At 43.5% G+C, this 20405-nt stretch overlaps 1 protein-coding gene across 1 annotated transcript; it reads right to left on the reverse strand.

The window, feature by feature from the left end:
- Positions 1-763: 763 nt before the first annotated feature.
- DDX25 (DEAD-box helicase 25) lies at positions 764-19863 on the reverse strand. The gene is made up of 12 exons (XM_068554698.1): positions 19704-19863; positions 19018-19084; positions 18720-18764; positions 18076-18211; positions 16783-16875; positions 16569-16671; positions 14888-15002; positions 13775-13952; positions 5730-5967; positions 4381-4543; positions 2148-2336; positions 764-954 (listed from the first exon to the last, which is right to left on the reverse strand). Exons 1-12 carry the CDS (start codon positions 19764-19766, stop codon positions 893-895), a joined length of 1452 nt encoding a protein of 483 aa, XP_068410799.1. The 5' UTR covers positions 19767-19863; the 3' UTR covers positions 764-892.
- Between the last annotated feature and the right edge of the window lie 542 nt (positions 19864-20405).

Here is a 20405-nt window from a genome sequence, read left to right on the forward strand (position 1 = left end):
ATTTCCCCCCCTTTTTCTCAAGCCCACTGTTTCACTTTTTAGGAGCAAATGTGAGAAATGAGAAGCATTTCAATGGGACCTGCAGGAAAACATCCAGGATTCTCAGATACACCATTAAGTTCTTAAAAGCGAAACCCTTTGGCTCCCTGAAGTGTCACCTCTTTACTAAGGCAAGTGGGTTCCCCCCACCTCCACTGCCTGTTTTTAAGAAATGTCTATAATAAAGCCACATTTTCAGAGACTATGAAATAACTGATGATGGATTAAATCTTTTCTAATTTGAAGAGACTAAGAAGTAAAATACAAAAATATCTTGAAATTCTGTGTGTTGGTTGAAACACTAAAAAAGAAGCAAAATACTCTCTTTCAAATCGTTTTACTTTGTGAAGGTTTCACCCTGCACTCACACGTGAGAGTGTGTGTCTGTGCGGGGGGTGCAGGGGTGCGTGCATGTGTGGGGAGGGAAGACACTAGCGGTGGGAGGGGCAGCAGTGAGCAAGTCTGAAGACGTGTGGTTTTTTCACTTGTCGACCAACTCAAATTCCAGAAACACTGACGTTCTACTGCCATCTCGCGGCACCGTGAGATATTCACAGGCGGCATGACCTGCTCAGATTCTATAAACTAAATCCCACAACAACCCAGTAGCCCACGCAAAGATGTTGATCTGTGAAAAGATTGGAATAAGAAATAATCTCCCTTTTTTTACTCAAAAGGATCAAGTGCTTCGCATCAATTTGGTTCAGAAAGGTCTTAAAACTAAGGCTACCATGACATTTATTTTGCCATATATTAACAGTTTCACGTTGAAAAAGGCTCAACATAAAAAATCGCTTTCAAAACCTACATTGTCGCATAAACCAGAATACTTGTAAATGATAAAGTTCTTTCTTCAGTATTCAATCTTTTCAATTTCATCCATGTCTTCAGGGTCGAGTTGCTTAATATTGCTGTCTAAAAGAACAAAAGAGAATGGAACAGTCTTATCCCAGGGCCTAAACGAAATGTCATTCCATCCAATTACATTTCTGAAGATAGTGACGCCTTGTATGGAAAGCCTCGAGATACTGGGACATTCCCTAGATTAGGTAAGGAAGGGACGGTATCCAAATAACCAATCCATACTAACTACGATGGCATCAAATGCACCAGACAAGACAACATACATGTCTAAATACTGTGGGGCAGAAAAAAATCACCAGAGTGCAGAGAGGGGAAGGTGGGAACCTGGGAAGGTGCCTGGCTGAGCTCAGGAGGGTGAAGTGGGCGTGTGCATTGGGGGGGCGGGTTTGCTGAATGGCCACAGGGAGTGTTGATTACCATAGCAACAGTGATCTTAATGGTTCTTTCTCCGCCCCCATCCCTCCTCCGTTATCCTAACGCAGGGGTGCTTAATCAACTTCCCTGAAGGGTCCACAGCCAGTCTGCAAACCTTTTAAAATTATATTCCAAATTGCACATATGTGCCTGTGTGCATTTCCCCGGGGATAGTGTCCTTTGCTTCCCACAGAGGTTAAGTACCATTGTCCTAAAGGTGAAAGATACATCTGGAGTCCTGCGAGGGTTCTTCCTCTCCTGCTCTGCAGCCATATCTATCCAGGGCCCTGGGGCAGGGGGACATCTCAGCTTCTGTTACCCTTCAAGTTTCCACCAGAGTGTAACACGCCCGTCCAAGAGCCCCAGCGGGTTAGCAGAGCCTGCCTTGTTTAGATGGCGGCGGCGGCGGGGGCGGGGGGGAGGCACTGGAGGAAGGCAGCAGGCCTCAGGATTTAGGACTGTCCTAGCTGGTCGCTGGGGCAACAGGAAGGGAAAAATGTACATAAAAAAGGAAGCTGGGGACACAATATAATCTTAAAGGAGCTTATTACTTTGCCTAGGGTGGTTCTTCGTGGACGTAAAATCTGCTCCAGATCCCAGAATGAGCAATAAAATAGAAATATGAGCTCCCATCAATTCCACTTGGTTTTCACATCTTCCCTTAGTTACCCCTGCCTCCTGTTAGGAACTCTGGCACTAAGAAGCAGAAGCCTACTCCCTGGCTCCTGCCCCCACCCGATCACGAGCCTCTGGGCTCGAGGTCCACGACACACATCGTCACTGTCAACGTGGGCAGGCCCACAGCTCTGAGCACGACGGGTGCTACTCACTGAAGTGGTCCTGGATCCTCATGAGCAGGGGCAGCTTATCCACCTCGACCATGTTGAAGGCAAGGCCTTTTTTCCCAAAGCGGCCTGTCCGCCCGATACGGTGGAGGTAGGTCTCATAGTCTGGCTCCTCTGCTTGGTTCACAGGCAGGTCAAAGTTCACAACAATCGTGACCTGCTTCACATCAATCCCTGGAAGAGGAACGACACTGCAGGGTCCTGCAACTTTTTCCTCAGGACATAGCTATTCAAGAACCACATTTGCCGAGGGAATTCTCATTTAATAGACACAATCTGTAAATCAAACCTGCTTTTACGTAAATGAAATAGGTCCTTTGGTCAGGCGGTTTGCTTGCAAGTATGTATGTCTATGATGCTGGATAAAGAGTGTCAGTAGAAGCGAATTATACAGAAGTCTAAATATGTACAAAGCACGTGTGCGTGCGTACGTGTGTGTGCGCGTGCGTGTGTGCGTGTGTGTGTGTGTGTGTTGGGGAGGGGCTCTCAGCAGGTCACAGAGCCCTTCCATCTTCTCCACCCCCACTGTGCTAAGTGCCCAGCAAGCCCCTTAGTCTCACATTCCCTTACCCATCACAGGGCCCCAGCTCCACCCCATTCCATGGCCATTGTTCTCGTCAGGTCATTTTATCCATTGCCTCAACTGTTACAACAACTTCCGGACTGGTGTCCCCAATCCCTCATCTCCCACTCCTCTAATCGTCACCATGGTCACCACAGCAATGTCCAGAGCACTTGTGTTTAGAATCCAGCTGCCCAAACAGTACAGGATAAAGTACAAACAACTCAAGACTTCCAAGAGTTCTCCCCTTCCTTTCACACCTTTCACTCCTAATGTTTCCTAGGAAGACTTCTGTGCTCACCTAGTGCCTCCATTCCCCAACACTAATAAACTGTCTGGGTCATAATCCTTGTCCTCCCTGTACTGTGCTTTGACTCTGGAGCATTTTGTGCCCTCTTTTCTCTGGGGTCTGGAGTTGTGCTGTCCAGTATGGTAACCACTGGCCTTATGGCTATTTAAATTAATTCAAATTAAAAATCCAGTTCCTCAGCCATACTAGTCACACATCAAGTGCTCAATAGCCACCATATATGGCTTGGACAGCAGAGAATAGGAGATTTATATCAATGCAAAAATTTCTATTGGCTAGTGCTGGTCTAGAGAGCCAGGAGTCTAGGCAGCGTGCTCCCGAGGGGAAGGAACCTCGTCCTTTTTTAGGCTACTCCTCCAAATGCCAAGCTCAGCACTCATGGCAGGTCCTCAGTTCTATCTGGTGAACTAGTAATAAATGAGGAAACATGGTTTGAGTATGCGGTGTAGGCAAGGATACAGGAGGAATGAGGAAAGTACGAAGGCCCTCCTCTTGAAAAAACAAAGATTTTTCTTCCAGTAGTCAACAGTTTTAAAATTAAAAACACCTCAGAGATGACCAACATCATTAGTCATTAGGGAACACAAGTTGAAAACACGAGATACCACACACATCTACTGAAAGCTTAAGATGAAAAAAGAGTGTCAGTAGCAATCACTGACAAGGATGGAGAACAACTGGAACTGTCCTGTATTGCTGGTAGAGATGCAAAAGGGTACAGCCACTCTGGAAAACAGTTTTGCAGTTTCCTATAAAGCTAAACATACACTTACCACATGACCCAGAAATCCTCCTCCTAGGCATTTACCCAAGAGAAATGAAAGCATATGTCCACATAAGCCTTACACATGAATGTTTATTACAGCTTTAGTCTAAACAGCCCCAAGCTGTAACCAATCCAAATGTCCATCAGCTGGTGAATGGAAGACCTAATTGTGGTACGACCCATTCCATGGAATACTACTCAACAATAACAAGGAATGACCTACTGATACATGTAATAACATTGATGAATTCCAAAGTATGATGTCAAGTGGAATAAATCAGACACAAAGGCTACCAACTGTATGATTTAACTTACATGTAATTCTGCAAAAGACAAAAATACAGAGACAGAAATCTGGTCAGTAGTTGGAAGGGGTCATTAGTTACAGAGACTGATTGAAAATGAGCACTGAGAAATTTTGAGGGGGGATGGAAATGTTCCATATTTTGATTACAGTGATGGGTACGTGACTATATATGTTTGTCAAAACTCTCTGAAACGTATCCTTAAAAAGAGTGAATTTTATCATATGTAAATGATACCTCAATAAACTTGACTTTAAGTGCATACACATACACACCTCGAGCACAGACGTTGGTTGTTATAAGAACTTTCTCCTTCCCATCTCGAAACCTCTGAATGACGGAAGCTCGCTGATCCACAGTCAGCTCTCCACTTAACAGAGACACCTGGTGGCCATCCTGCATCATCTCCACAGTCAACCATTTGGCATTTTGACGAGTCTGCAGGAAAATCAAAACCCAGCATGGCGCCCAAGTTGAAGCAGCCTGGCTATGTGTGCAGCGCTCACGTCTGCAGGGCATGGGAGCTGGGGGTGCTGCAGAGGAGTTTTGCTTCACCTTCCCTTTGGGGCCTAGAGGGATCTGAGAATGTGGCAGGGGATTCTCCCTCCCCCGGGCTTTTAAGGGGCACATCCTCTCAACCTGTCAGAGCTGTGGCTTCTCAGCCCTGAAACAGAGAATAAAATGCTCCGCCCACCTCTCATGGTGGTCTGATGACAAAATGAGGTAACCTAACAATGATGACATCCTTGTGTACGCCAGGTACTTTGCTAAAACCTTTACGTGCATCAAGTTCATCTGCTTTTCTAACGATCTGATGAAGCAGCTACCTAAGTTCATTTAAAAAAACTGAAAAATAAACCCAAAGCTTAAAACCATTAAGTGATTTGCCCAAGGTCACATGGCTAGTCCACTGGCAGAGCTGAGCTTTCCTTTACTCTACAAGCATGTTTCCAGGGCCCTCCATGTGCTGGGTGGGGCTATTCTAGGGCGGGGGCATGAAGATGAGTGGAACAGGTGAGAGCCTGCCCTCACGGAGCTGACACTGTGCACATGGTGGTGAAAAAATACAACCAAGACACGAACACGAAAAACGTCAGATAGGAAAAGTAAATAGGAAAATAAAAACAAGGGGCTGTTAATAGTGAGTGACTGACTGGCTGCTTTGCTCATAGTAAGTTAGGAGTAGAAGAGAACATTCTTAACCTGATAAAGGGTATCTATGGAAACACTACAATAAACATCAACCTGAATAGGGAAGTGTTAGAAGCAGTCCCTCTAAAAGAAGGATGCCCAGGGAGTTCCCTGGTGGCCTAGTAGTTAGGATTCCAGGCTTTCACTGCCGTGGCCCAGGTTAAATCCCTTGTCAGGCAACTGAGATCCCACAAGCGGCGTGGCACGACCAAAAAAGAAAGAAAGAAAAAAAGAAAAGAAGGATGCCCTCTGTTTCACATCATATTGAAGTCCTATTCCATTACTTCAGTTTCACCCGTAAAATACAGATAATCTCTATTCAGAGCTGCTCTGAAGATTAAACAACACAACGTACAATAAGCACCAAACGCGGTGCCCGGCTCCACCTGCACAGAAATCTGGGCACGAGTAAGACAAGTCCCGGCGGACTCACCTGGCAGAATATGATGGCCTGGCCAACGGTGATGCCACCGTAAATGTTGCACAGAGCCTGGTACTTGTCTTTCCTGCTCCTGCACAACACGTAATACTGTCGGATGTTGTTCAGGGTCAGCTCCTCTTTTCGTAACTTGATAACGTTGGGGTCAGGAATGATCCGCTCCGCAAACTGCCACACGGAGTCTTCAAAGGTCGCTGAAAAGAGGAGCATCTGGCACTTGGAGGGTAAAGCTCTACGAGAGGAGGGAAGAAGGCCGTCACCCGATGGCCAGGCCTGTCCCTCTCCTGGGGGGACAGCTTCCAGCACTTGACGCCCACGGCCATCAGCTGCCCCCCACGCCCCTGCTCCAGGGTCACCGTGAAAGGTGCTGCGGCCACAACAACTACACCTGCTGCAGAGCGCCACGTGTCAGCCCCTCCTGCCCACTGGATACACTGAATGTGGGGCTCCAGAGTGAAGTTTAGGTAAGTGATCTGGGTTTTCACGCCAGTCTTCTCCTTAGGAAAGACGGGCTCGTGGAGCCTAGGGTGTTAGTCTAGGTGCTGTTTACGGCAATCATCCCGCACAAGTTCCACGCGGATGAAGGGCACAGAGGCTCATCATTCGATGGCAGGTGTTCTGTCTCTGGGGCGGGAAAGAACAGCCACATTAAGTCTATTTGGAATGGGAAGAACTTGGATATAAATAAAAGGGGAGCAGAAGGGGAAGATGCTACTGCATGTGGAACGTAAACTGAACCCACAGTGAACACAGGCTAATTGATACCAAGTTCAAAAAAAAGGCAAAACGAGTGTACGGAGTCAGCAGTCAGGATACAGCTAAGCCTGTGGAGGAGAGAGGGGCGGGTGACAGGAAAGGGGCTGCAGGGGATTTCCGGGGTGCCAGTAAAGTTCTATGTCTTGATCTGGGCCATTGTCCCATGAGCATAGCCCCTCCGTGATAGTTCACCCAGCAGTACACTTAGGATTTGTATATTTCTCCGTCCATATTTTATACATCAATTAAAAAGTTAATTTTTTAAACAACAAAATAGAAGAGAGACCAGAGAGGAATCACTGCCTTTGAGAAGACAACAGAGCACTTAGAGAATAAGCGGTCAGGGCTAAAAGGGAGCAGGTGAGCTCATACAATCCAGCGATTCCCAAACATTCTTTCAAGCCTGGGACCTGAATCATCTGGGAGCTTTTCAAACAACAATCGGACCGATTTCTGGTTGGCCACAGGAGACTACGTCTGTTACCTTCTCAGTGTCCAGCATCCTGACTATAAAGTGATTAAGATATGAACTTACAAAATGTGCAGAATAAGAGAAGAGAAACGGGTGGATGAGATATTTCAATATATTTTTGCAAGATGGAAAAGCGTGATAACCGAGAAGGTGGATGAAGCTGCAATATGAGCGCTACAGAGGGAGGTGCTGATGCAAAGGCAGCGGTTCCCTCAGAACCACTGGGAGGTCTAGGACGTGCAAGACCAGAGGCCTGGTGGGGGTGGGGTGAGGGCTGTGAGAAGACACGAGGAGAATCTGTGTCAGCAAGCTGCGTCGCTCGGCAATCTGCTCTCCCACACCCTTCACCTGGAAAAAGAGGCCACCAGGACTGGTATCCCAAGGCTGCGGCCATTTCACTCCAGAAAGAAAACTTATACAAATTGTCCAAGGGAAGGAAACATGGGCTGTTCTGCAGAACACACTGGATTTTGAAGACTTAGTATGAAAAGAAAGAATGCAAAATATTTCATTAACAATTTTTAGATTGGTAACATTACTTGTTAAGATGCTATTTTTGATATGTCACGTTAAATAAAATATTTTATAACATGAATTTCACCTGTTTCTTTTTTAATGTGGCTATTAGAAAAATTTTAAATTACACATGTGGCTTACATTATATTTCTATTGGACAGTGCTGTGACTTAATGTATTTTAAGCAAAAGAAAGGAAAATTGAACAATGGAGGGATGAACAACCAACATAAATACTCTATCTAATTTTACTTAATATTCTTTTTAGTAGAAAGCCCTTTTTGACTATTGAATCTTCCCTGGACTTCCGCATCTTTTATTCACTGTTACATTTAAACATACCAACGTATTGGTAGGGGATGGCAAGAAGGGAGTCTTGCTTGATCTTGGGCCCACATTTTTTTAAATAGGAAGGCTGGATGAAAATATATACAAGGAGCAGCTGGACCCCACCCTTCTTTGGCAGCTAAGCTTGTACAAGCAGAAGAGCCTCAGCGGACGGTGAGGATAAAGCAGACAGCTGAATAGGGGATCAAGTGAAAATACATGTACTGAACGATGGACCCCTCCCAGCCCATCCACCGGACCATCCTGCTCTGCTCCCAAGATGCCAGCAACGGAGTGTCCCAGGAAGGAGATTAGAGACATTACATACTCCTAAAGACCTCCAGGTGACAAGCATCCTCAAGTGAAGCTTCCAAGTTACAAGCCCCAACCGTGCACAAAGAGCTGTCGATAAATAAGCTTTCTAGTTCCCCAGCTTGGGTTATGAAAGGCTAGCGCAGGGTCACCAGATGCGAGGAGGAAAGATCCGCCACAAAGACAGACTGTAGCCAACAAACACAAAAGGAAACTTAGATCACTCAGAGACAGGGTTGAGAACGGAAAAAAATTTTAATGCTATAATTAATATCCTCAAAGAGGTAACTGTAGATATCACGTATCTTTGTGTTATGGATGTTTTGCATCCATAAGACAAGAAAAGGAAGCTATGGAAAAGAAAGAGAGGGCAATGCCGGTATGATCCAGACAGGACAGAAAAAGGCTAACCGACTGTGTTATTTTAGTGACGGATGGAATGACACATACAACTGGGTTAAAGAGGTAAATAATGCAAACAGAGCAGACTGCACCAAATGAAGGGGTGAATTCGGGACCAGGCCTGGCGGAGAAGGGATGTGGAAAGCATATATGGAAACTGAATCGCGCAAGTTCAGGATGAGACAGGCAATACTTCGAAACTAAGTTTTTTGCCTCCTCCAAACACACCAGGCTCAGCTGAATGAGTTTGCCCACATCACGCAAAGGGACACGTGTGACTGTATCTTTCCCTTGCCATCCCTATGAAACTGAGTAAAGTTACATTTCCTGGTTCAGAGGCTGCAAGTAAAGTGTCCTGCGGGTGAACAAGGCGGGAACTTTTGATAACAGACGTCTTTCCTCTCTCAGCGTAGAGTGGAGTGTCTCAGATCTTACCAGAGACCATGCTTCTACAGTATATCCAGTGAGATTTCAAACCACGGCAACACAAAATACACGCCTCCCACCCCCCAATCTCTTAGGTACTTGGTTTTGAAAAAATGGAGTCTCAAAACATCTTTTTGGCTTCTATGAAGTTTTTATACAACACAGAAAATATACAACAGAAGACTGTTGACATTGTATCCAAATACAAACTAGCCTTTGTTCAACTCCCTGCATGAGCAGCAGTGCAAATGTATATTCTGGCATATTCCATTCAGTCTATAAATTCCTTATCAAAGAACATGAAAAGATCTTACCAGCTAAATGTCCTGCATCCTTTGTACACAATACTTCTAAAAACACATACAATTTGCTTACCTGTGATATTGAGCTTTTCATTACCAAAGTTTTGGGTCACTTTGTTATTTCAAACTTGCAGAAGCCTTAATAAGATTTCTAACTGTGCAGAAATGGACGTAGAGCCACCTCAGACGTGTGCCTACGAGACGCCTGCCACTGTAGCTGGCCAGTGAAAAGATTTAAAATGTTGGCCTATTTTCAAAGTTTGAGACAAAAAGAATGTCCAACTCCAACTTGGAAATACGTCAAGGATGAGAATGGAGAAAAAGATTACAGTAAAATAGAAATACCACACTGTTTCTCCACAGCTGTCTGGTGACTTGTGAAGAGGCCTCGTACTGACTGCACCTGGGCTGTCTGGTGTTCTGTAAAGGTTGCAACAAAAACTTGTAGCAAAAAATGACTCATTTTTCCTTTTTTTAGGAATAAAGCTGCTGCAGAAGTCAAAAAATGTCACCAGAAAAGGACAGCCAAGTTGAGGACTTTCTTATTTCTTTACTAAATTTGTAAAGAATCCATCTTTCAGTTTGACAAGCTTAAGTCACCTCTGTGCCTTCTAATCATGTTCCCTGAGGAGAAGAGGTTTCACTTATGATGACATCTAATAGACTTCAGAGTGCTTGAAAATGATGGACATTTTAGACATGGATAACCTAAACGATGGATTTATAGATGCAAAGGAACTGAATGACAAACAGTTGGTCCACAGAAACAAGCCTGCAGATACAGTGGAAGAACATTTTGAAGGAGCTAGAAATTGATTCTTGCAAGTCTAAAAACCACTGTTGCTAGCAGGTAAACTCCTAAGTATTCTATGCTTGAACACTTTTGTTCAGAGGATATCACACTGGACTGATACCAAGAATCAGTGTGGGCTTCTACTATATATAAAATAGATAACTAATAAGGACCTACTGTATAGCACAGGGAACTCAAATCAATACTCTGTAATGACATATATCAAAAAAGAATCTAAAGAAGACTGGATATATATGTATACCTATAACAGATTCACTTTGCTGTACAGCAGAAAACTAACACAACACTGTAAATCAACTATACTCCAAAAAAAAAAAAAAAAGAATCAGTGTGGGCTTAATAAGGGCAGAGCTGCAAGTCAAAATGAATTTTAGATCTGACTGTATTCTGTTTTACTGCCACATACAAGAAAAGAGGGCTGCAGGGAGTTCAGAGGATACTGGAAAAGAGAGAGTAAAAACAACTTACCACACTGTGAGACAGAAAAAAAAAGTGTCATTATTGCTTCTGTCATTAAATACAGGTACAGTAAGTCCCCTACATACGAACCTTCAAGTTGTGAACCTTCAAAGATGCGGATGTGTGTTCACATGTCCAATCATGTAAGTTAGTTCACGTGTCTGGTGTACGTTGTCACATGCATGCATCCTCTACAAGTGGTTGTGCTTTTGTGTACTTTACTGTGCCATACTGTATAGAGTACAGTAGTACAGTATCTTTATTTGAAGCAAGAGGACGACTTCACTGAACTCCTTGCTGTGCAACACAAGGAGCTTACTAATGAAGACCTGATGGAATTGGAGGCCCAGAGAAAGGACGAAGAGAGACAAGAGGAAGAAGAAGTAACTGAAGAACTGAAGAGATTCACAACTCAGGAAATAGCAAGGGGATTTTCTTTATTTGAGGAGGCACTGTTAGTTTTTGACGCACAGGACCCGAACGCAGAATGGTACATGAAGGTTGCAGCAGCCGTTCAGAATGAAATCCAGTGCTACAGTGTCATCTATGATGAGAAAAAAAGAGCTACTACCCAGACGTCACTGGATCGTTTTTCAAGAGGGTAGACAGAATTGAATCCAGCAAGGAACCAGAACCTGTGCCATCACCGTCAGGCGTGAGTGAAATTGCAGCTCGCCCTCCGTCTCCTATTGCTGACGATCCCTCAGCTCTACCGTCTCCCACCTCCTCTCCCTCCTCCAGTCAGCGACTCTTCTTGCCTGTTCACTCGATGCCAGCCCCTGTATGCCAGCGGTTGTACTGTACTACTGTACTTTTCAAGGTACTGTACTTGAAAAGTAAGATTAAAAATGTTTTATTTTTTGTGTTTGTTTTTTATGTATTATTTGTGTGAAAAGCATTATGAACCTATTACAGTACAGTACTATATAGCCAATTGTGCTAGTTGGGTACCTAGGCTAACTTTGTTGGACTTACGAACAAACCGGACTTAACGAACACGCCCTCGGAACGGAACTCATTTGTATGTGGGGAGTTACTATAATATGTTTAATTAGTTCTATCGTATTTACGTTCTCCTCATAAATAGTTCTATAATTACGTATCTTAAGTATATACGATAGGGAATTCCAGGGAGGTCCAGTGGTCAGGACTCAGTGCTCTCACTGCTGAGGGCCCGGGTTCGATCCCTGGTTGGGGAACTAAGATCCTGCAAGCTGTATGGTGTGGTGTGGCCAAAAAAAAAAAAGGAAAAAAAAAAAAGAATATAAAGTAGCACAGCCTCCAAAATTTAAGCAGCCAATCATGTTTAAAAAGATTAAATTGCTGTATCAGAGACGAAACATTATTGTTGTATTTTTCTCATACATATTATTTAATTAGTTCTCCTATGAATTACTACTAATTGCCAGTTTAGTTCTACAGTTTTGTTTAAATAGTAGCACTAATGTAACAGAAAAGTACAGAATAATACATAATTTCAAATAAACATATATTTTCCATATTTTTATGTTAAAGTAATAACACATGTACGATTATTTCTTCTGTATTATAGTTTTATATATATATGAGATATATGTGTGTGTATGTATGTACATATATATTTGCCTGCTATGACTGTATCCCGGGTTGTCTTCCTAAAAAGTTGGTCACCGCAGGGAAAGAAGTAACAAGAAATTTCCCCAGATCTGGCAGGCACAAGTTTTGGGAATGAAAAGAGTGTACCATGTGTCTAGTACAATGAAGAAAAAAAAGATCTGAACCAAAGCACAACATTGAGAAGTTTCAGTATATCATGGAGAAAAAGATTCCAAAACCTTCTAGCGAGGAAAAAACAGATCACAGACAAAAGTCCGAGGATCAGGATGACATTAAACTTTCCGGCAGCAACACTGGAAACAGAGTATTAATTATAGTAAAAAACCCACCACTTTTCTGTTTTCAAAACTGTCTCCGAATTTACAGGGAGAAAGCTTTTCAAGACAGAATTCCACATCCAGGGAAACTCAAGCCAAAGATCAAATTTACAGGTACAATAAAAACATCTTCAGACAAGCAGGGGCTAGAAAATGAACTTCCTACACATCCTTTTGCAGGAAGCCCTTAGCAGATACGTTCCAGCATATTCAGTAAACCAACAGTAAACCAAGAAAAAGGACCCACAAGACAGGAGATTGGAAACTGTTAATGAGGACAGGGGAAACCTGTAATGTGGCTGTGACCACAGGACCGGAGCGCAACCAGCCCAGGCTGAAACCGGAGACAGTGAGTGTGGGAGATCTTCCGAAAAAAGGAAACCGACGGAATTTTAAGATGTATTTGACTATCTGGAGATATCATTGACATATGACACGTATGATGAAACAGGTAGAGAAAAATTAAAGACTGCTACACAGTGACAGTAACCAAATGAAGAAAAATAGGCAACTCCAGGGGGAGAAGCACAAGAAAAACATAATTATAGTAACTCAATACTCAGCAGTGAACGCTATTTGTGTTGTAATAATGATACCAATACCAGCTGTGAATGTAACCAACTATGTTGTATACAATGAATATACAACAAGAAATAGCAATGTGAGCAGGTTATTTAAAGATATGAAAGTTAATGTCATAACGGACAGTATTCTCTAGGGGTTGGGGCAGGGGATTACTGGTTAGCTTTACAAGTCTTTCAATATTATACTTGAATTTAACACAGTGTATAAATACTTTATTTAAAAATGAGCGATGCAGACTCTTAAAGCCCACTCCCATAAATTCTGATTCAGTAAGGTTCAGGTTAGGCCTGATAATCTCAAATTTTAAGCCCCTTGGCGATCCTGGGAGAGAGGCCTAGGAAATCGACAGGATTTATTTAACAACTTACAGGCAAAGTCAGGACTAGATACTAGGCTCCTGATCCCAGGCTACTGTGTCCTCACGATAGCGCTATCAGGTTTTAATGAATTCTCTTTAGAATTTTGCTCAAATATAAGATAACTGGCAAAATTTGGTGCAGATCCACTGTATATGGATTCCATCTGTAAGCCTGCAGCACAAGAGTAAAGCAATCAGGCAAGATTACAAGATGAAGAAGTTGGGAAATTACAGCAGGCTGAAGGCCCACTGAGCTGGTGAAAATAATAAAAACCCAACTTGTTTTAAAGGTGAACGAAGTGGAGAATAAGCAGTAAAGACAATTAGGGGCAGCAGACAAATGAAATTCCTCCTCTGGACAGAAGATCCAGGAAGAAAAGGCTGGATGTGAAGGTTACCTTTGAATACGAATGCTTTGGTCCGAGAATCCTTGCGTGTCGATCATCACATCTGCTTCATCCAGGACAAACACACGAATCTTAGTCAAATCAATTAATTTTTGCTTGAAACACCAATCTAGGACAGTCCCAGGAGTGCCAATTATGATCTGTTTGGTGACATCAGTGCCTCTGGCAACTAGGGGGAAAAGGAAAAGGGTTTAACGGCTTCCTTCAGGTGCAAACGACTCTAACCACCCACAACTCCCGGTAATGAAACACATGTCGTAATGGCTTTCCAAGTGCCAACCCTGAGGGTCTTTGTGGTTTTTGATTTTACAGAGTTTTAGGATAAATTCCCAAGTTTCTAGGTTTACAGTAATGATAATAGTCGTGCACGTCTGATTCTGCCCCACGGTCATCTAAAAAGCCACCCTGCAGCATTCCCGTTGTCCTACAGAAACACTGGCACAGCAGTGAAAGGCCTACAAATCTTCCCCAAATGGAAAACAACCAAAATGTCTATCAACAGGTTACATGAAATAAATGACAGAATATTATACAGCTAGTCAAAAGAATGAGGTGGGGCTATACATACTGACATGAGAAGATGTTTAAAACGCGTAAGTTTTTGAACAGCATGAAAAAAAATGCTCCCATTTTTGTAAGCACTCAAAAACAAAACAAAAAAACACACAAAGATTTGTTAACAAAACCATAGCTGTCTTTGGAAATAGGTTTTTGAAAGAACTTTCACTTTTACCTTTGAATTTTCTGTGTTTTAAAGTTTTTTGGTTCACTTTATGCATGTAATACTTTAATGAAAAAGTGAAGCAATAAAAGCTGTTCTGCACAAAACAACTGAGCTTCACAGAAAAGAACAGGGAAAAGCACCCTCTTCTGGGCTGTGGGAATGACGCAGCTAACATTTACTGGGTCCTTATTACGTGCCAGGGGCGTGCCCAGTGCTTTATCTGTATCATTTTATTTAATTCCAGTAACAACTCTATGATACAGGTGGCATTATATCCACCACTTTAAAGGCAAGAAAGCAGAGAAGGTATATACCACGACTGTGTTAGTGGTGCAGTCGGGATTTAAAATATCAGCCAGGGCTGGCTTGCTGGTACATACTTCGATTCCCTCGAACGGCGTACATCACTTGAACATCCACACAGAATTTCCCCATCCGTTCGACCACACGGCCAGTTTGCAGAGCCAGTTCATAAGTAGGAGCCAAGCAGAGGCACTGAGAGAGGGAGAGAGAGAAAAGCGGGGAAGGAGAAAGGTTCATAACAGCCATCATGCAATTCTGAAATACAATTAAAATTTGTGGAGGGAGAGGCACAGAAGTGAAACTGGAGATTTTGGTTGAACAGAATATTTTTACTTGAATACGACTTAGCAGCTGATAGATCTGGGGTGAATGTTGAGTATGGAAGGGGAGAAGGGGCTGAAGGATGGAGAAGCAGCTTCCTTTTATACATTCCTCTCTGAAAGGTCATGAAGAAACACAGGTTATGGGTCACGCTGTTTTGGTAGGGGAAAAATGGGATGAAGTGGGGCTGGGAATCAAAAAGAGAAGGGATGCAAGACTAATTACAGCTTGAGTGTGGTCCCCATCACCTCTTCCCTGATATTAAAAGTCTGCCCATTTCCAGAGCACTCCCTGCTTGGTCCAATCCATCTTACACATCTCTGGCAGAATGTTCCCTGAAACTCTTTCATTTGTTACTTCCATCCCCCCTATAAATGGTGGCTGTTGATGAATGAAGATGTCGATGGAAGAAACTGGTGATATTTAACGCATTTCTGAACTTCAATCAAGGATCTGAGATAGAGAGAGGGAAACACAGCTAAAGTGATAAAAACAGTTTCCACACACATTTCTCAACATGTGTTCAAGCATGGCTTCTCCTAAAGGATTTTTACTCATGAAATCAAACCCCAGATATAAATTTCTCTGAACTTGTCTAAAGAAAGCACAGAATTTCCTATGCCTGCCACTAGTCACCCATATCCACGTCCACAGGTTATCCTGCTGCGCAGGTTGTAAACTTCCTGAGGGAATCCTTGCTGCCCCATAGCTCTGAGCGCACCCAACACTTGGGTTCCCAGTTTGTCAACCAAGTTGATGAACACAGGTTGGAGAAAGAGGAAAAGATCACCAGATACTTTCCATGTATTGACACTAGGTTGGGAGAAGGGCAAGCGCAGTTCCAGCCCCTGCTCAGTCGCTCTCTGACAACTGTGACCTCACGTGTGACCTTTCCCTCTCCAAGCCTCTGTTTCCTTCTCCACTAAATGAGTAGGAGGGACTGGGTGACCTACAGCTATACAGCTATCACTACTGAACGCTCACTTTATGTTGAGCACGGTGCTAAAAGTGTACATTCATTCACTCAATCTGCATGACAATCCTATGAGGCAGGTATTCATTCATTCATTCATTCAATGTTTAAGGAGTGGTTTCTACGAGCCAAGCACTGTGATTGGCGTTAGGGTTCAAGGGTGAACAGAATCACTGTGATCCATACCTTTATAAGTGTCATCTTTACCGACAAGAAAACGTAACTCCAAAAGATTTACTACCTCGCCTAAGACTTTCAGCTGGTAAGTAGAGAGGCTGGAATTGGAACCAGTCAAACTGCAAAGCCTGTGCTCTCAATCGCTGCCCCATACTGCTGCCCAATACTCTGATTTTATGAAAGAACATCTATTCTAAATACCATCACGTCATTGCAGCAATATTGCCTATTACTAAAATATCTCTGGCACCGCAACCGTTCCCATCTCTCTCCCAGCCTTTCCTTACCTGTGGAAACAATTCCAAGGCATTAACTCTGCTTAGCATTGCCAAGACAAAAGCAGCTGTCTTTCCTGTTCCAGACTGACTCTGGGCTATGAGGTTCTGAGGTCTGTAGGAAAGAGGATATGCTGGACATAAACTGAATACAAGCTCCTGGGCATAAACTGAATATAAGAGACTAAAAATAACCAGTCGGAATACCACTACCCTAGAAACTCACGGATGTGCCAGCATCATAGGGAGAGCCATCTCTTGAATTTTGGATGGTCTATTAAATCCCATTGCATAGATCCCTTTTAGTAACTCTTCTTTTCTGTCAAAAAAAAAAAAAAATCAAATACTTAAAGTCTATGATGCGTCAGTAGCCTCAGAAATACAAACCTGAAAGGTGCATTTCTAAATTAGGCCACTTTGCAACTGAGTATAAAAAGTAATATTTGGAAATATACAAGTTAAACCTCAACTCTCAAACATATACAATCATGTCTGCACAGTTGGAGCACTAAAGTAATAAATTACGTCATAAGCCCAGGCCAAGGACAGTAGTAAGGGCCTAACGTTGAACTTTCTCTTGAACCAAGAAAAAAAAAGGAAAAACTCATCTGATAGAAGTGCATCAATTTTCCAGTAGAGTTTTATTTTCCACACAAGCAGAAAACTAAGTGAGATTTATTGTTTATTTCCTTTTAGTCAATGACAAACTTTAACGTTTCCATGGCAATTTTCAGAGAAAACAAAATTTCATTTAGGTGATTCTTAAATCAATTCTCTCTAGGAGCAGAAGACGCAATATCAGCTCATTCTTCTGAGCCAGTATTTTTAAATGCGTCTTACCTGGGGTCTCAGGATAGATGTTAGAAAAAGGATAAAGTGAAGTAGGCTGGAATACTTCCACTACAATGACATGCACATTTTGGACACGCTTAATTGGTAGATTAATTGGTAGATTACTGGCAGCCAACCTTTAATCATAAGTAAGCTTCTCCCCAGCTAGAAAGCAGGCATTGGGATTTTGGATTTCCCCACTTACATAAGTCCGTATCAGTAACTCGACCTATTCAAATACATTTCCTTAATGCCAGCTGATAACTCCCTAGGAAATGCAAACCTATTTGGGAAAGTTATTCATTTAAATACCATCTGAGACCAAAAAAATAATTAAAAAGGTAAAAGCTTGTAACTTATCTAAAGGGGTATTTGGGTCATCAAAATTCCTGTTATCTGTATTCTGGTATGGAGAGTAGCAATACGGCTGTGTCTGGCTCAGCTATCCCCCTTAGCACAGCAAGGTTAAAATATTTTACCATCAAAAATGTTCTCAAGTCGTTGGACAATTCAGGTATCCTAGTGTTCCTCTTTGAGCTATATTTTAATTGCATGCAAAATGTCCATATCTCATTTGAGTATTGACCATTAGAACACCAAGGAGATCCTGATGATTATTATTAGCAGATTAGTTTGTTCTGTGCTATGCTCTCTGGAATTTTCCTACACTTAAAGTAAAAATACTCACAGCCGCAGCTCTTCAAATGTTTTCACTGAGTAGAGTGGAGAGCTGGGATCCTTTTGTAAGACTTCAACTCGGTGACTGGATTCTACTAAGGACTGCCGTATTAACTTGTTCAAGAGTGAATTAGCTGCCAATTCCACTGGAAAAACAAGGATAAAACGGGATATTGCAGGGGGAAAGTCAAGCCTTCTGAATGACATCTAACAAGTTGCTTCCTTCCATTCAGGGGTTGTATATCAAGCAACTAACTGTTCCTACTCTCATTTTTCTTCCAAAAGAAGGTTCTAAAAAGAATGACACAGCACTGAGAATTCCTTTTTGTTTCCACGAGGATCCAGTTTCTTATGCTCTGTTGCTACACCAACCTCTAACCTCAACCAAGCCTACATCTATTGCCAGCAGACCTAATTTTTCCTTGCCAGCTGAAAATTCATAACCCATTCCTGCATATTCTATTTCAATTTCCTCTAAAGAAGTAATCCTGACTTCTAAGTTAGTAGTTCTTCTGACATTCACTATTTATAAAGAAAACAGAAGCAAAGATGGTTCTTTTCCAATTAAGATGGTATTATTCACCCACATTGTGAAAGTCATGATTAAAGGAAACAGAATGCCAGTAAATACACGCAAATGAATTTATTTCCTACCTCCATCTTCTTCATCATCTTCTTCGGTGTTATTAACAGAACCGTCTAAAAGGATGGAAGAGAAACAACTGTAAAGATAAATGCCAAGCAGGAACGTCCAGCGTTATCATCCCAGTTTCTCCTGCCGACTCTACAGTGTGTACAAAGGAAGGGTCAAGCAGTGGAGGAGTTGGTAAAAAGATTGGAAAGGTAGTGGAGGGTCTTGAATGTTAAATTAAGGGAGCCAAAATTGCCAGGGACATAAGGAAAGCAATGCTTTTTAAATGAACTGAGCCCAATCTTCTTTAACAACACTCACCTACGTTTGGAACGGTAGGACTCTTAATACCCCGAAGGTTCTTCCGGGGATGGATGACGTTTGAAAACTATTGAAAGATACAAATTTCAATCAATATTGGGAAGCAAGGCATCAAGCATCCCAGTGCCACCCCCTAACACGGGCTGGCAGGGAGGCAGGGAAGGCCACGCCAATACTGCTTCCTTTGCGATATTATGTATTAACGGATTCCTTTGAGAAGCAGGTCTCCTGTATGAATTATCCTAAAATTGGAGGAGACTTTCTACTGCCCCTGTATATGAAGTTCCTCTTTATAAGCCTCGAGTCTAAATGTGACAGTCCTTGAGGGGTCACAGCACGAGCAAGGGATAGCTGATAGGAAAGCGCGTTGGTAGATGAGATGGAGGCTAGCTGAGGCTTAATGGTCAAACTGGGACAGTAGAAAACTCAGGGTCCACTTGGGGCTCCCAGCTGCTTTCCCTCCCGCAGGTGTCTTCATTTTGCCTTTTCAAACCAAAGGTCTTGTTTCTCTTGGGGTCTCCTTTCCCGTGGCCCTCTTCCAAATCCTTGTCACACCTCCCCTCCACCATCTGACACCCGGCTCCAAACCCTGGCGGAGCTCCCCCTTCCCCTCCCCAGCACATTTCCCTCCGGGAGTGCTGTTCTAGCCCCTGTCCCCTTGCCCTCCCCGGCTCGGTGGCAGTTACGTGGCTGTTCAGCCGCTCGCTCTCCGCAGCCCCTGCGTCGCCTCCCCAAAGTAACGACGCCATAACTGCGATCGCTGCTTCCGCTCCCAGCACGTGCGGCCGCCACAGGCGCCAGGTAGTGCCCGGCCTCACCCAGCGGCCAATGGGCTTTCTCGGGGTTGGGGGGGCCGACCAGCCGCCACGCGCAGGCGCCCGAACTCCGAGGTGGTGGGAGGAGTCGGGGAAGGAGGGCGGGGTCCGCGCAGGAGGGAGCGGGCTGTAGTGGTCTGCCAGTCCCCCAGTCAGCGCCAGGCGTTGGAAACCCGGCAGGGGCGCTATCGTGGTGAACTTTCGCCCGCGGCTGACCTCTGCTGAGCCAACAGCAGCGTGGGACTCTAAGCGGCAGCAATCTCCGTACGGATTCGAGAGTCCTACCTCTCCTACCCCACCACCCTCTCCCCAGACTATTCTCCTGGTGGTGAGGCAGGACCCCTCCACCCCGCTTCAAGCTCTCGTGCCCGCGTCCCCCCGAAATTTCCGCTTCTGTGTTGCAAGATGTCAGAAAGGCTAGTGAATGGCATAGGAAAATGGAGAGTCAGAATTGGTGAGTTTCATCTGACAAATGAATTCGAATGCGAAAGATGCAGAGAGGAAGTAAAGTTGTTCAAGCTCTAACTACCGTCCCTGTTACTAGATACCTGTGATGTTTCCACATACTGGCTT

Source organism: Eschrichtius robustus, chromosome 11 (genome assembly GCF_028021215.1).
Source record: "Eschrichtius robustus isolate mEscRob2 chromosome 11, mEscRob2.pri, whole genome shotgun sequence".
Taxonomy (NCBI): Eukaryota; Metazoa; Chordata; class Mammalia; order Artiodactyla; family Eschrichtiidae; genus Eschrichtius; species Eschrichtius robustus.

Bases quoted from the DNA above. Each gene is read 5' to 3' on its own strand.
- DDX25 (XM_068554698.1), bottom strand. From the start codon at position 19,766: ATGGCGTCGTTACTTTGGGGAGGCGACGCAGGGGCTGCGGAGAGCGAG. The intron at 16,672-16,782 runs GTGAGTTTCTAG...TCTTTCCTACAG, and splicing joins CCTATGATGCTGGCACATCC to ACCTCAGAACCTCATAGCCC. The intron at 2,337-4,380 runs GTGTGTATGTGT...TTCCTCTTCCAG, and splicing joins AACCAACGTCTGTGCTCGAG to GGATTGATGTGAAGCAGGTC.